We start from the raw sequence: 14,588 nt of genomic DNA on the forward strand, positions 1-14,588 counted from the left end.
GGGGTGGATCTCAGGAGGGAAGACAGCCTGAAATACCCATCTGGGAGTTGGGGGGCTGAGTGTGGGGCCAGGGCTTTCTTGGGTTCACCCCTTCTCCATGCCCCTGGGCCCTCAGCACTTTTCAGAGCCCTCCATTTTCCTGTATGGACTGGAGTGCTTCGAGGGGAAGGAGATTGAGCTCAGTGGAGAGGTACGGAGCCTGCAAGCCGAGGGCTTCAGCAACCACGTGCTGTCCGTGCGGATCCAGGGGGGCACGTGAGTGGGTTATGGGGAGGCACAGGGTACTGGGGGCTGCTCATAAGTGTGGGCTGGGCCCCTGGCTTCTTCCCTTCCCCTCTTCTATTCCTGTCTCCTCCCATCCAGGAGGGGGGTAGAGGTGGACTGAGGAGGGGCATTGATTCCCAGGGCTTGGACCCCAGCCCAGGGAGGAAGGGGCTCTTCAGGACCCTCCTCTGCCCTGCAAACCCCAAATCCACTTCCCAGCCTCTCTCTCCCCTCTTGAGACCCCAATTCCAAGCAGAAGAGTCCCAGCAGGAGAAAAGAGGAGGTGGGGAATGTTCTGACATTCTTGCCTTCTCCACCTCTCTGTCTGTCTTCCCCTCTGTGTCTCTGGCACTTGTTGGGCACAGCTGGGTGCTGTGTGAACACAGTGACTTCCGGGGCCGCCAGTGGCTGGTGGGCAGCTGCGAGATCACCAACTGGCTGACCTACAGTGGGACCCAGAGGGTGGGTTCTCTCTACCCCATCAAGCAGGTGGGTAGCATGTCAGGCTGAGTGTGTCCATGATGTCTTGTCTGGGTGTGTGTGTCTGTGTATTTCCCATGTTTCCCAAACTCAGCATTTGTGTGCTTTTGTCACAATTTTACTATGTCATCGTTCTTATTCTTTTCTCTTTAAAGATTTTATTTATTTATTTTTAGAAAAGGAAAAGGAGGGAGAGAGGGAGAGAGACATCAGTGTGTGGTTGCCTGTCACGTGGCCCCCACTGGGGACCTGGCCCGCAACCCAGGCATGTACCCTGACTGGGAATGGAACCAGCGACCCTTTGGTTCGCAGGTCTGTGCTCAATCCACTGAGCCACACCACCCAGTGCTTGCCATTCTTCTTGAACCATTACCTACCTAATATTTTTCTATAAATCAACTAACCTTTTTACTACTCTATTCTTATTTTAAGGAATAATATTCCTAAAATCATGGGTTTTATGTGGATGTGTGATTTTTCCTCAATAGACAATATAATAAATGCATTACCATTACATTTTTAACAATAAGTTTATCCATGGAGGACTGAAAACCATCTCACGTACTACTCAGCAGTAGTAAGTGCACGCCACTTTGAGAAACCTTGTGTCCGCCCGTCTGGACGTGTGTCTTATTTCTTGCATGTGCGTTAATGTGGAGGCCTGGCCCTGGAGTCTGTGTGGGTTTGTGTTCGCCTGTCTGAGGGTCTTTTCTGTGTCTGCGAAGTCATTCATGACCCCTGGTCTGTGTACATGACTTGTGGTTTGTGTGCGTACCCGTCTGTGAGAGCACGTTCAGGAGGACGTGTGCCTGTGACACCACTGTGGTCCGTAAAGCCACAGACTCTTAGAACATCAGTGCTAGAAGAAACCTCGGAGGTTATCTCCAACTCCCACACTTTACAGATGGGGGATAAAGGCCCTGAGAAGTGGACAAGGACTTGCTCTGCAATCTTGGGCAAGTACTGCACCTCCATGGACCTCAGCTTCCTCACCTTTAAAATGGGGGTAACGCATATGATGGAATTGGTTTGAGGACTGACGAAAATGTATATAAAGTCCTTAGAACAGTGCTTGAGTGGATAAGCACTTAACAAACGTCAGCTGTGGTGCTTATTACTGTGACTGCCATCACCGGTACCGAGGTCCCCAGCTGATTGGAGGCAGAGGCTGATCTGAGGTCTGACAGGGCCGCGTCTGCCCTGCTGGGGCAGCTCTTTAGCATGGACATGTGCACGCGCACCCATATTCCTGCACATACCCGTAGCAAACATAAGCACCTGGTGTGGAGTAGGCTGGAGGGACCTGTGCATTGGTTAGGATGTGTGAGTTTGCATGGCTATGAGTATCCGTGTGTTGCAAACTTCTGTGCAACTGTGTGGACCTTGGTTTATCTGCTAGCATGTCCCTCTGCACACAGCCATGGGTATGTATGGACATGGCACTGTGTGGGTGTGGACGTATGCTTTAGATGTGCCCTTGGTATTTGTGTGACTTATAGGTGACTTAAAGGAGGGCCAGGGAAGGTTTAGGTGCAGGAAGGAGGGCTTGGGAGCTTGGGATACTGGAGGGTCCAGAGGTATGGGTGTTTGGGACCCAGGTGGGAGCATCTCTGGCCAGGGATCCCTGACTCTCAGCTCCCTCCACTCAACAGCGCCGGGCTTATTTCCGCCTCTGGAATGCAGCACTGGGGGGATTCCTGGCCATGCCAGACCACGTGGAAGACATGAAGGCAGGCCGTGTGGTGGTCTCTGAGCCTGCGGCTGGAGGTAGTTGCATCTGGTACTATGAAGATGGGCTGCTGAAGAACCAGGTACCTACTGGTTTAGTGGCTGGGACAGGGACCCCAGGACTCCAGGCATACACAGGCTCACCTTAGGAGGCCCAGCGCAGTTAGTAACAGGGCCCACCCTTGGGCCAGAGACACATTCATACCGATACTAAGACCCTGGGGAGGTGGAGGATGCAGGCTGTGCACCCCCCAGGCATTCATGCTCAGTCCCCCATGTGCAGAACAAGAGCTTTGAACCAGATGCTTCTAAGGGGCTTCCTAGTTCTGATATCCTGTGACAGAACTTGGGTCCTGGTAATACTGAGAGACTCACTGCACAGACATTTCCTGGGCACCGACTCTGTGCCAGACCCTGTTCTGAGTGCTGGGAATACGGCAGTGAGAAGGCAGAAATGACTCTTGCCCTCCTGAAGCTTACATCCCAGTGGCAAGTGGCAGAAGCAACTTAAATGAGTAAAATATCTTAGCACCTTAGATGATGGACAGTGTAATGGAGCAGCAAGTTTCAACCTTTGTCATCTCATGGCACATGGAAATTAATTACTAAAATTCTGTGGCACACCAAAAAATATATTTTTTGCTGATCTGACCAAAAATAGTTATAATTTTCATTGATTTATAAATAATAATGATGATGGTGATGATAGTAATGATAATGATAAGAAGAAGTAATTACCTACCCTTTTTACTCCAGAGTAACTTTTTAAAAAAACAGGTGCCTATACTTGTGTATAAGACTTCCTGGTACCACAAGAATTAACCAATCAGATGCAGCCTTAGCGATGTGACTAATAAGGTGCAACTCTATTGTATGACCTTTATATTTATGGTTCAAAACAGCATCCACACTGGATGACTATTGTTGTATTGGCTTTTGTAATTTAAGAAAATATATATTTATTTATTTTTAGAGAGAGGGGAAAGGTGGGAGAGAGGGAGAGAAACATAAATGTGAGAGAGAAACAAATATGATTGATCTCTTGGTTACCTGTAGCATGTGCCACTGGGGACTGAACCTCAAAGCCAGGCATGTGCCCTAATCGGGAATCAAACCGGAGACCTTTCATTTTGTGGGATGATGTCCAACCAACAGAGCTGCACTGGTCATGGCCTGTTGTCATTTTTTATTTGACAGTCTAAGGAAAAAGATGTCAATGCCCCTGCCTAAATAATCAAGTATTGCATGTTTTAAAAATTCTTGTGGCACACTGGTTGAAAATCACAGCAATAGAGAAAAAATAAATGAATAGAAGAAATAGGAAGTTTCTTCTAACTAAATCAGTAGCTCCAACAAGGGGACCCCTTTCAGAGAAGATAACGTTTGAAAGAGACAGCCAAGCAGATGTCTGATTAAAGTGTTCCAGATAGAGGGAACAGCAAGTGCAAAGGCCCTGAGGCAGGAACATACCTGGCATTTTCCAGGACTAGCAAGACCACCTGAATGTCTGGATTGACGCAAGTAAAAGAAGAAGTAGCAGGAGATGATATCAGAAAAATTATGGGGGTGTAGGTCTTTGTAGGCTATTAAAACGGGGTTGTCTTTCAGTTAGAATGAAAGGAAACACTGGCTATGTACTCAGGGTGCCGTGTTAAGCCCTTCACATGAATACCTCATATAATCCATAGAGAACACGAGGGCAGATTCTATTTTACAGGTTAGGAGAGCAGAGCACACAGAAGTTAAGTACATGGCTAAAAGTCACACAGCCAATAAGTGTGTCATGGCTTGTCTGATGCGGAGACCTGTGTGTTTTGGGAGTCAGTCATAGAAAGTTTCCTGGAGGAACTAATATTTTTCCAGCCCTCATATGACTTCTCACATCGAACCCACAACAGAGAGCACTCAGGGATCCCCATCTCCAAGGAAACCAAAGCTCAGGCGGATCAAGAGATTTGCCCAGGGTCACAGTCCGTAATGATTCAAAGCCAGGTGTGTCAGGGGTGTCTTTGGTGGAATCCCTGTGAAGAGGAACAGTGCCTGACAACTTCCTGGGGGCGCAGGTGGCCCCCACCATGAGCCTGCAGGTGATTGGGCCCCCCAGCACAGGCTCGAAGGTGGTGCTGTGGGCTGAGAGCCGCCTGCCCCGTCAGACGTGGAGCATCAACAAGTCGGGCCACATCTGCAGCCAGATGTTTGAAGGTCGGATTCTAGATGTGAAGGGTAAGGTGGGGGATATGTGTGGGAGAAAGCACCTGAGGGGGCAGGGGGCAATGGTGTTCCCAGCTTGCTCTGACTATCTCCCCGTCTCTTTCTCCTCCCCCAGGTGGCCGCGGCTATGACCGGGACCACGTGGTACTGTGGGAGCTGGCCAAGGACAGGGCTTCCCAGATCTGGACCATACACGTGCTTTGACACCCTACCCTCCCAGTCCCCGTGGTTTTCTCTGGGATGAAATGTTTTTATAGTATTTTTTGTTGTTATAACATAAGTTGTTTTCTAATATCCTCCTGGGTATCCTCCTTTCTGCACACTTGATATTTGGGTGTGAGATTGAGGATTAGTTCACCTACCTTACGCCTGCTTCAGTCTTGATTCTTCCCTTCTGGCTTGTCCTGAGACTCAGATGCAAGGCCACCCTTTGCCACCAGAGGGAGCCCTGGGACCAGACAAACTGTTGAGTGTGGTCCTTTATGGAGAGTCACCCCAAATGATGTGTTTTGAGAGCCTGCCCTGAGCTAGTTCTGGCACTGGGCTGTGGGAGTACACACAGGAACCAATTCCCCTGGTCCCTACCCTCAGGGAACTCACAGGTTCCAGTGCAGGATTCTGATAGTGAAGACAGCTGGTGTCTGCCAGGGATCCTAAGGGGAAGGGCCTCACCATTTGGATTCTGGAGCAGGCAACCTGGGGTGGGAGCTCCCTGGCACACAATCCTGCTGATGGGGGTGTGAGGGGGCATGGGAGGCTCCTTGGTGCTGCTGCAAACCTGGCTTTTGGGGCCCGATGAAGTCCAGTGACCACACATAGGACCCTACTCCAAGTACAGGACAACTTTATTGAACCTGGGCTGGGTGATGCTAACCCCTTTCACATCAGCACCTCCCAGTGTTGGCCTTTGCCCCCAAGGCACTTCCTGTCATCACTACTGGTGATATCTGGTATGAACCCCTCCCAAGGATTGGGGTGAGGAGCTTCTCTTGGTAGTGCTGGTGGCAGCTAACACAGAGGGCCCAGGCATGACCTCAGCTGAGGTGGAAGAGCTGGATAAAGGTGTTGGTCAAGATGATGAGGATGCTGACACCGCCCAGGCTGCTGAGTGCTGGGGCCGCTCCTGTTTGTTTCTTGGTGGCGGCAAGGGAGGGAGAGGGGTTCACGGTGGGGGTGGTGGGGGCAGTGTTGCCGGCAGCGGTGGTGCCGGCAGCGTTGGTTCGGGCTGGGGTGCGGGCTGGGGTGCGGGGGGCAGCGGGGTTGCGGGTGGCAGTGGTGGCCGGAGCAGAGGTAGTAGTGACCATGCCAGGCGCGGTGGTTTCCAACATTCCTCTTTGTATCTACAAGAAAAGTGGGGCAAGCTTTTGAATCTCAAGTTTGTGTAGAGACAGAGATCCTCTCCCCAACACAATAGTCCTCGCTTCTCTGTCCTGTGACCATGACTTCTGCCACCAGTTCCTGTGGAGACAATTGGCTGCGTCCTGCCTTGACACAGGCAGGGTCACAGGCAGTGCCTGGCCCACCTCCCACAGAACCTTCCTATCACCTCCAGGCCACGAGCTTCTCCAGCATGTGGAAGGTAGGGGAACGTGTGGCCCCAGCCTCTGACCTTACCAGCTGGGCCAGGGGCTTAGCCTGTCTGAGCCCCAGGTTCTTCATATTGTGAATAGGGAGAAGAGCACAACACTCTTGGCGGTGGTGCGGGGCAGGGAGGGGGGGCACATGAGGCAAGGCTGGTGAGAAGGCAGCTAGCAATGTGTGGGTGAGTAGATAGATAGATGGGGAGGGTACGATTTTCTCCCCGAGGATATGGCCAGATGGTGATCAAACTGTCCTCAGTCGCATGATCAAGCTGCAACTAAAGCTGCCCCTGATGGAGATTAAGCCGCTTCTGGTGGTGCTCAAGCTGTTCTTGATGGTTGATTGAACTGTTCTTCATCAAGAACTTAATGGCTCCCTCTCTTATGCTGACTAGAGCCCTCCAGGCACATAGGATGCTGCTGAAGCTGCCTCCTGGAATAGTAGTTGGTTTTGAGAATTCAGCTATTTCTGGAGTGGGCGATTTCTACCTTCTCTACGTTCCCAAACACCTAGGCTTGTCTTGCTGGGGATTCCCTGCCACCTCCAGAACAGGATCAGGTTCCACTTGAACATTTCCTGGCCCCTCCTAATAAGACCATTTCCCCAGGCTCCTTGTGGGTTGACGCCATCCTCCTCAGGGTTGTCTTTCCAGGCCTTTAAATTCACTATTATTCCACAATACCCCTTGGGTGCCTCCGTGTTCCTGGCACTCTGAAAATGCTCCCCAGCCTCAGGTACAGGCTTCTGTTCAGGGGAACCCTCAAGCAGTCTGAACCCAGTCAGAAGGGCAAGACTGCTAGGGGCCAGACCCTTCTTGGTTCTTGGTTTGCTTGCTGGAGCCTTTCTTCCTCTGTATCCCCGGGAGAAGACTGGTGCCTAGGAGCCTGTATTCCCTTCCTTACATACTAGGCAGGTCTGGGGAACCTGAGCTGCGGTGCCAGGGGCTCTGAGGGGTTGGTCTTACCTGAAGCATAACCAGGAGGCTGATGGTGAATAGGAGGAAGAAACCCTTCATCTCAAAAGGATCTTGGTAGCAGCTTTTGGAGATAAGCTCGGGGCTGTCTGCTGGCTCCTTAAGGCTTGGCTGTTTTTGAACAAGGGAGGCGGGGTGAATGGGAGAGGAAGGAGGGCCTATGGGGTAGGGTGGGGTGTTGCTTCCTTTTTACAGATCTCAGGGTTGAGGATACGAGGCCCCTACATTCTAGGGCCCAGACTGATGGTGCATTCTGGTTGGGGGCCAACAAAATCCCTACCCCAAGGGACAGTAGGTGGGCAAGACAAGGGGGCAGCTGGGGGGCAGTAAATAGGGACCTGGGCTTGGAGTCATGCCTGCTGGGGACTGGCTTTTGGTTTAATTATCTATCAGTTCTGCAACCCTGGGCCAGACACTATACCTCTCTGAGCCTTTAACAAAAGAGCAGCCAGAGAACTGAGTACAATATAACCCACTTAAGTGTGCCAACACAGTAAATTTTATGTGTGTGCGTGTGCGTGTGTATATATATAACTTTTTTTTTTAAAAAAAAAAAAGAAGATTAGGGTGGGGTTTTTGAAGCTGAAAGAGAAAAGGTTGGGATAGATTTAGGTTTCAAGGTAAGGTTGTATATGGCTGCGCAGGTCCAGAACATTAATATTTGGGTTTAGTGGGGGGGCAGTAGACTTCTGTGGAAACTAAGGGGCACTGCCTTAGTACACAGGGAACCTGGCTTCTAGGTAGGCCCACTTCCTCTGAGCCTCATATTTCTCACTCTAACTGAGAAGAGTAAAGTGAATTATTGCTGAAGTTTCTTAAGTAAGCCCTAGCATTTTGTGATTGGGGTAAAGAAAATAGCAGCTGGGTTGTTTGTGTCAATCTAGGATGGATGGGTTGCAGGGCTGGTGGAGGGACAAGCAGGTGACTAAACTGCTGTGGGAGGTTATTTAGGGTGAGGGATAGCTGTCCCAGGAAGGGATAGGGACAAGGTGAATCATAAAGCTACTCGGGCCATGCTCCATTCTTTATTCTTTGTGTATTTTCTCACTTTATTGTTTCAGTGGGGCTCTGCAGTAGGTCTTTTAACTATTCCCACTTTCCTGCTGAAGAAACTGAGGCTTAGATATTAACTGACTTGTCCAAGATAATACATGGTGGAGGTAGTCTCATTTGAACTTGAACCTGGGTCTGTCTGAAACCACAGTCATGCATGTAGCCTCTGGGGATGCCCTAGAAGTCTTGATTTCCTGTCCCTGTTCTTCCTGGAGGATCCAGGTGTTGACTCCTTGCCCAGCTCCAGCCTCACCCACTCTCCCTTTTCCTAGTCTGCTTTGTGTCTCATTTGCATACCAGAGAGTAAAAGAAAAGTCCCTCTCACTTCCCTTTTATTGTTTTGGGCCTCCTGTTGCAAGCCTCAGAAGAACCTGAGTGGGCCCTAGGGACCTACAGCCCTGGCTAAAAAGAACTGAGAGTCCACTGGTGAGAGGAAGTGAAGAAGTGCAGAGGGAAGGGCCAGGAGCCTTGAGGACCCTGGGAGGGCAATGGAAAGAGCTCTCAATTACCAACCACTGCCCACCCCTGTCAGCTTCTTCCCCAGAAGTCTCTTTCTGACCCAGTGTACTTTTTTTAGCACACTGATGGGGGTGGGTAATTGTGGGGGCTCATAAAAGTTGGGGAGGCAACATGTACTGGAAGGGCACTGGCCCAGGAGACAGGACATGTTGACGTCCAAGATTGCTCTGCTGAAAGCTGGCCCTATCTCACTTAGCAATCTTCTTTCCTCTTAGGAGGAGTCAGCTGGACAGACTAAGCCCTGCCATGTTCGTACCTGTTTCATGTTGCGGATGCATATGAGGATACTTTGTAAAACTTTTTCCACCCCAGAAATTTCATTTTCACATTCTGAGCTTCTGTGGCGTGAGCCTGAGCTGTTAGTGGTGGTGTGGCCTTGTATGTGATGGAAGGGTTTTTAAGGGTCATCAGGACGTGAGGCCTGGAAGTCTGGAGTCCATCAGTATCTGAGAGAAGTGGCGCTTCACACCATTACCTCTCCTGCCCTCTCCTCTGAGCAGTTTTATTCTGTCTTGACAACAACTGGATAGACAGAAACGTGGTCACACAACTCCCATTTTGTAGATTGGAAAACTGAGGGCCAAAGAAGGGCAGATTAATGGCAGACCTGGAGATAGAACCTAGTTATCTCTCGACTTCAGTGTCTTACCGTACACTTTCTCCAAACCTGAATTCTGAACCTTAAGTAGCACGGTGGGAAATCTCAGTCCACAACCCCTGCAACTCTGCTCAGAGATCAAGACCAACCCCTTGAGTGTGATATTCAAAGACCCTTTCTTCCCAAGTTTGGTGTCATGGGTTACATAACATCCCTCCCATACACCCTAGCCTTCAGACACATCCAGCTAGCATCTCCTTAGTTCAGCTTCTCTGGGCTATTTTTTTAAATTTAATTTTTAGACAGAGGGGCAGGGAGGGAGAAAGAGAGGGAGAGAAATGTCAATGTGTGGTTGCCTCTCACAAGCCTCCTACTGGGCACCTGGCCCACAACCCAGGCATGTGCCTTGACTGGGAAGGGGACCAGCAACCCTTTGGTTCACAGGTCAGCACTCAATCTGCTGAGCCACATCAGCCAGGGTTCCTGGTGCTTTTATACTCCATGTATTTTTTCTGCAAGCAAGGCCCTTCTCTAGTTTTTTCTTTAAATCTAGCAAACTCTTATTTGTCCTTTAAGACTTAGCTCAGAAGCCCCTTCCCTGGGAAACTTTCCACTCCCCCCCTAGGAAATTCCTTCAAAGAGAGAGAGTTCCTCAGTATTACAAGAGCCCCTTCTGTTGGTCTGTGCTGTAAAGATTGTGTCAACCTAGAATATGGTCGTGTCCTTTGAGGAGGTACTTGGTCTTCCCATTTCTTTAACCCAGCATAGCACAGAACATCGTCAGAGTATGTGTTAGGGAGAGTTGAACGTGTGCATATAGGGTGACCACTCCCACCTCCAAGCCTTGCATGCCTGTATTCAGTCAGTTAGACATAGTATGGACATTATGAGGCAACATAATGGACTGAGGCAACTTAGTGGACTAAGTATTGGGAGAGTTACTAATGCAGCATTAAATTAAGGGAAGAGATGGGTGAGCCTTTCATTTGGAACTGTTTTACCCCTAAAACTATTTGCCACTTCCAGAAAGGACAGCTGAGAAACTGAGCAGCGCTTTCTACAAATTTATGAGGATAGGAGGAGAAAAACTATATAGTTCAAGATCCCCTAAGAAAGGGAGACTCTGGTAAACTCCCACACTCCCCCACTGGGCTTTGGGTTGGGACCATGAAAGATTGATTACACCTGGGAGTAGCCAAAAAGAAAACAGCCCAGCCCTCACAGAAATGAAAATAGAAACAATAACATAAAAGATCCGGATAATGCAATTACCAAGTAAACTTTCAAGTAACAGTGCTTAGTTTATTCAAAGACATATAAGACAATTTTGAGAACTATAAATTATAGAAAAGAATCAAGTGAAATTTCTAGAACTTAAAAATACATTAATAGAAATTAAGAACTCAGTGGTATGTTTAACACCGGATTGGACACAAATGAAGAGATAGTTAGTGAAGTGGAAGATAGATCCTAAGAAAATATTATAGTGTAATATATGTCTTGAGTGCCTACCATGTGTCAGATACTTCTCTAGGCAGTACGTGACTAGACAGAACAAAAAAGGCAGAGTCCCTGTGCTTACAGAGCTGACATTCAAATGGGGGAAGGTGAATAAAAAAATGGTAATTTCAGATTTCAATAAATGCTATGAAGAAGTCAAGAGGGTAATGTGAGAAAAGAGAAGTGTGAAGAGGACATATTCTAGGTAAATATTAGAGGAAGACCACTCAGTGGAAATGTTTGTGTTGAGACCTGCAGAACAAGAGGGACCTAAGCATGCAAAACACCTCAGCCCACTCCCTGTCCCAGTTTCACAGTGGTTTTTGGTGACTGTCCCCAAGGCCCATCACAGTCTCACATAGGGCAGGTGCTTAATATGTACTTGAACTCAGTGATGGAATGGACTACTGCAAGGATGAAGAGAGAGGAAAGGGGTTGCAGCATATATTACGGGATGATCTGCCCTTCATTTTTCATCCCTACCACTCGAAGGCTGTGATCTGAATGCAATGTAGAGCTCTCCAAGGTAAATTTTCATCCAGCTGTCTGTTCATCCATCCATTTCAGACAATTTATTGTTACCTACTGGCAAGATGAATGAGTGACGGTCCTTTCCCTGAGGAGTTCATAGTCCAGGAGGGAGACACATACTGAAATTATCACAAAACTAAATAAGATGCCCTGGCTGGTGTAGCTCAGTGGATTGAGTGCGGGCCTGCGAACCAGAGGATTGCAGTTTGATTCCCAGTTGGGACATATGCCTGGGTTGTGGGCCAGTCCCCAGAGGGGGACCCATGAGAGGCAACCATGCACTGATGTTCTCTCCCTCTCTCCTTCCCTTCCCCTCTAAAGATAAATACATAAAATCTTTATTAAAAAAAACTAAATAAGAAATACTATAATGGCAGCAGCACTATTAGAATGTAGAATGTAATTCTGCTTGGGGGGAGTGGGAGTATTCATGGGGGACATTTCAAGTAATTCTCAAAGGACTGAGGGGGATTTTCCCAAGGGGAAAAGGCAAAGAAGGATGTCCCCGCTGGAAGGAGAAGCCGGAAACAGGAAGGAGCATAACAGTTTCTGGAACATTGAGAAAGGTGGAGGGCAGAACTCATAATATCAAGGCTTAAAATGTCATGCTAAGTGAGGGGTGGATGCAAGGGGGCAGTGATGTGAGTGGAGAAGAGGAGGAAGGTTGGAGAGCTAGGTGTCGATTCTGAAGAAATGCATGGACTTAGAGGACTTCTCTGTCCTTTATTATTCACTTTTCCCTCCTAAGCTGCTGGGTTCCAATCAATTCTTTAGTCCCAAAGGGTTATAACTGATAAGGATCTTTCAGAAAATGACCTAAAAGCAAAGTAGACTACATCTATTCTCAAGAATAGGGACTTCCAGAGCCGTTTTACTCCAGGGCTGGGGTGTCCTTTGTCATCCTACAGGTGAGAAACAGGCCTGGTAAGATCCTTGTTCAGAACCTCCCTCCTACCAGTCCAGGAACTTTCCACCATTGTCAGGGAGCGGACATCCACCATGGGACAGAAACAAGAAGAGATTATTCCCTGGTTCGTGTGGCTCAGTTGGTTGGGCATCATCCTGCAGACGCAAAGGTTGTGGGTTTGATTCCTGGTCAGGGCATATGCCTGGGTTGTGGGTTTGGTTCCCAGCTGGGACACGTGCAGGAAGCAACCGATGAATGTTTCTCTCCCTCTCCTTCTCCCTCACTTCTCCTCTTTCTGGAATCAATTAAAAAACAAGCAAAAAAAAAAAAAAAAAAAAAAGAGGGCAGAGGTAGATGGAATCCTGGGTGAACTTGGAAGCTGGATAGATTGACCTCCAATGTCCTCCCAAAACTCAAATTTTATGTGAGCCCAGAGACCTAGGAAAATGAGACCCTTTAAAATGGGGGTTAGAGCAATATAGATCAGAAGAATAAATAATAGATGAGCTTAGACTCTTGTTTTTATAACTTTGTTTTCAGAAAACACCTTTAAAAATAATGTAGCAAGGTTATGAGAAATTTAACTTACCCAATAATCCTGTGAGGTAGGTTTTTATTAGAATCTCTATTTACAGATACAGAAAGTGAGGCTCAGATAAGTGAAGTAGCTTCAGCAGACACAGCCAGCAAGTGATAGCACCCAGACTCATAGACTTGTTAAATGATGCTGATCTATAATATAGTCTCCATAAATGATAGCTATTATTATTTTCCAAGCTTCTACAATGGCAACATGTACATTTATAATAAGGCTCTGACTTCTCCCAGTACATGTTATTTAAAAAATAATGAACTGGCCCACCAGGTGAGAGGGCTCCCATCTACCTCACACGAATTAGATGTTTGTTGAGTGCCTGCTGCAGAGTATTAGCAGGGCCCTGGGTAAGAGGAAGGTATGTGGCAAGTCCTAATGCCTAGGTACATCCAATTCATTCTTCCTAGCCTTGCTGAGACAGGAAGCAGTGGACAGAACATGGCAGGTCTCGTGAGACCAGAGCCCACTGCCTCCCCTACTGTTGGTCCTTGCTGAAGGAACACGGGCAAGGTGACAGTATAACGTTGCTAGTGCCCTGACTATAGCTCCAACCCCCCAAAATCACTTGGCCCCCAGCATGACCTCAAACTTTCTCATCTCATACATTAAGCCTCAGAGAACTTCTGGGAGCAGCTCAGCAGCAAGAGAACTCTCCCACCTCCAACTTCCAGTCACACTCTCACCTGAACCCCTTCCTTGGCGGTGGGCATGTACCACCTGCACCTTGGTGTATCTTTGCCTGCCAGTTTTACTAAAGTGGGAGCTTCTAGAAAGAGCCCAGGCTCTAGAGACAGACAGTTCTGGGTTTTAATCTACTTCTACTGCCTTCTACCTGCATAGTCTTAAGCAAGTAAGCAAGTCACTTCACTTCTCTGAGCTTCGTTTTCTCATCTATAAACTTCCTAATGTTGGCAGCAGGCACTTGGAAGACACTCTTTAGTTGGTAGCTCCCTTCAGCCTCCAACTGGTGTGTAAAGAATGCTCAGTTAGTCTTCCTGATACACCAAGGTTGTGGTTCACCCGGTTAGGGCACATACAAGAAGCAACCAGTAAATGCATAAATGGCAAATCTGCCCTCCCCTGAATGCAGTAAAATAGAGAGTCAAATGGAAAAATGTTAAAAAGTGTAGTCTGAGACATGCAGAGAAAGGTTTTTGGTGGTTAAGTTTAGGCATAAAGAAGTGGGTTCCTCAGAATCACAGAAACGGAGATCACATGAAGGGTTATAATGGGAGAGTGGGAGGAGGCGAGGGGGCAAGGTACAGAGAATAAGTAGCATAGATGGTAGGTAGAAAATAGACGGGGGGAGGTTAAGAATAGTATAGGAAATGTAGAAACCAAATAATTTATATGTATGACCTATGGACATGAGCTAAAGTGGGGGAATGCAGGTGAGAGGGTGTGTGCAGGGTGCAGGGGAATAAAGTGGGGGGAATGGGGCAACTGTAATAGCATAATCAATAAGATACATTAAAAAAAAAAAAGAAGTGGGTTCCTGAAATCAGAAGTCATAGAACCCCAGACCATCACAGCTGAAGACTGAGGGATAAGGATAACGGCAGTTAAAAGCAAGAAATGTTTCTTAAAACTTACTCTGCACAAATGTTGAGACAAGTACTTTGCATTATCTCATTTAATCCTCACAGAA

General features: G+C 48.0%; 2 protein-coding genes across 2 annotated transcripts in view; one reads left to right on the forward strand and one right to left on the reverse strand.

Annotated features, from left to right (window-relative positions):
• Window positions 1-4,894, forward strand: part of LOC119042249 (tissue-resident T-cell transcription regulator protein ZNF683-like) — a 36,753-nt gene extending 31,859 nt beyond the window's left edge. The window contains exons 18-22 of the mRNA XM_037135954.2: window positions 116-255; window positions 630-753; window positions 2,397-2,555; window positions 4,536-4,695; window positions 4,799-4,894. Coding sequence (XP_036991849.2) covers window positions 116-255; window positions 630-753; window positions 2,397-2,555; window positions 4,536-4,695; window positions 4,799-4,887 — 672 coding nt within the window. The 3' untranslated portion in view covers window positions 4,888-4,894. The remainder of the gene's footprint in view (window positions 1-115; window positions 256-629; window positions 754-2,396; window positions 2,556-4,535; window positions 4,696-4,798) is intronic.
• Window positions 4,895-5,510: 616 nt separating this feature from the next.
• LOC119042232 (CAMPATH-1 antigen-like) lies at window positions 5,511-7,358 on the reverse strand. Its single transcript, XM_037135929.2, has 2 exons — window positions 7,229-7,358; window positions 5,511-6,023 (listed from the first exon to the last, which is right to left on the reverse strand). Exons 1-2 carry the CDS (start codon window positions 7,277-7,279, stop codon window positions 5,718-5,720), a joined length of 357 nt encoding a protein of 118 aa, XP_036991824.2. The 5' UTR covers window positions 7,280-7,358; the 3' UTR covers window positions 5,511-5,717.
• Window positions 7,359-14,588: the final 7,230 nt, after the last annotated feature.

This window comes from Artibeus jamaicensis, unplaced genomic scaffold (assembly GCF_021234435.1).
Source record: "Artibeus jamaicensis isolate MK-2021 breed Jamaican fruit bat unplaced genomic scaffold, CSHL_Jam_final scaffold_847, whole genome shotgun sequence".
Lineage (NCBI taxonomy): Eukaryota > Metazoa > Chordata > Mammalia > Chiroptera > Phyllostomidae > Artibeus > Artibeus jamaicensis.

Coding starts and splice junctions, on each gene's coding strand:
- LOC119042232 (XM_037135929.2), bottom strand. CDS start 7,279: ATGAAGGGTTTCTTCCTCCTATTCACCATCAGCCTCCTGGTTATGCTT. Junction 6,024..7,228: donor GCCTCCTGGTTATGCTTCAG/GTAAGACCAACC, acceptor CTTTTCTTGTAG/ATACAAAGAGGAATGTTGGA.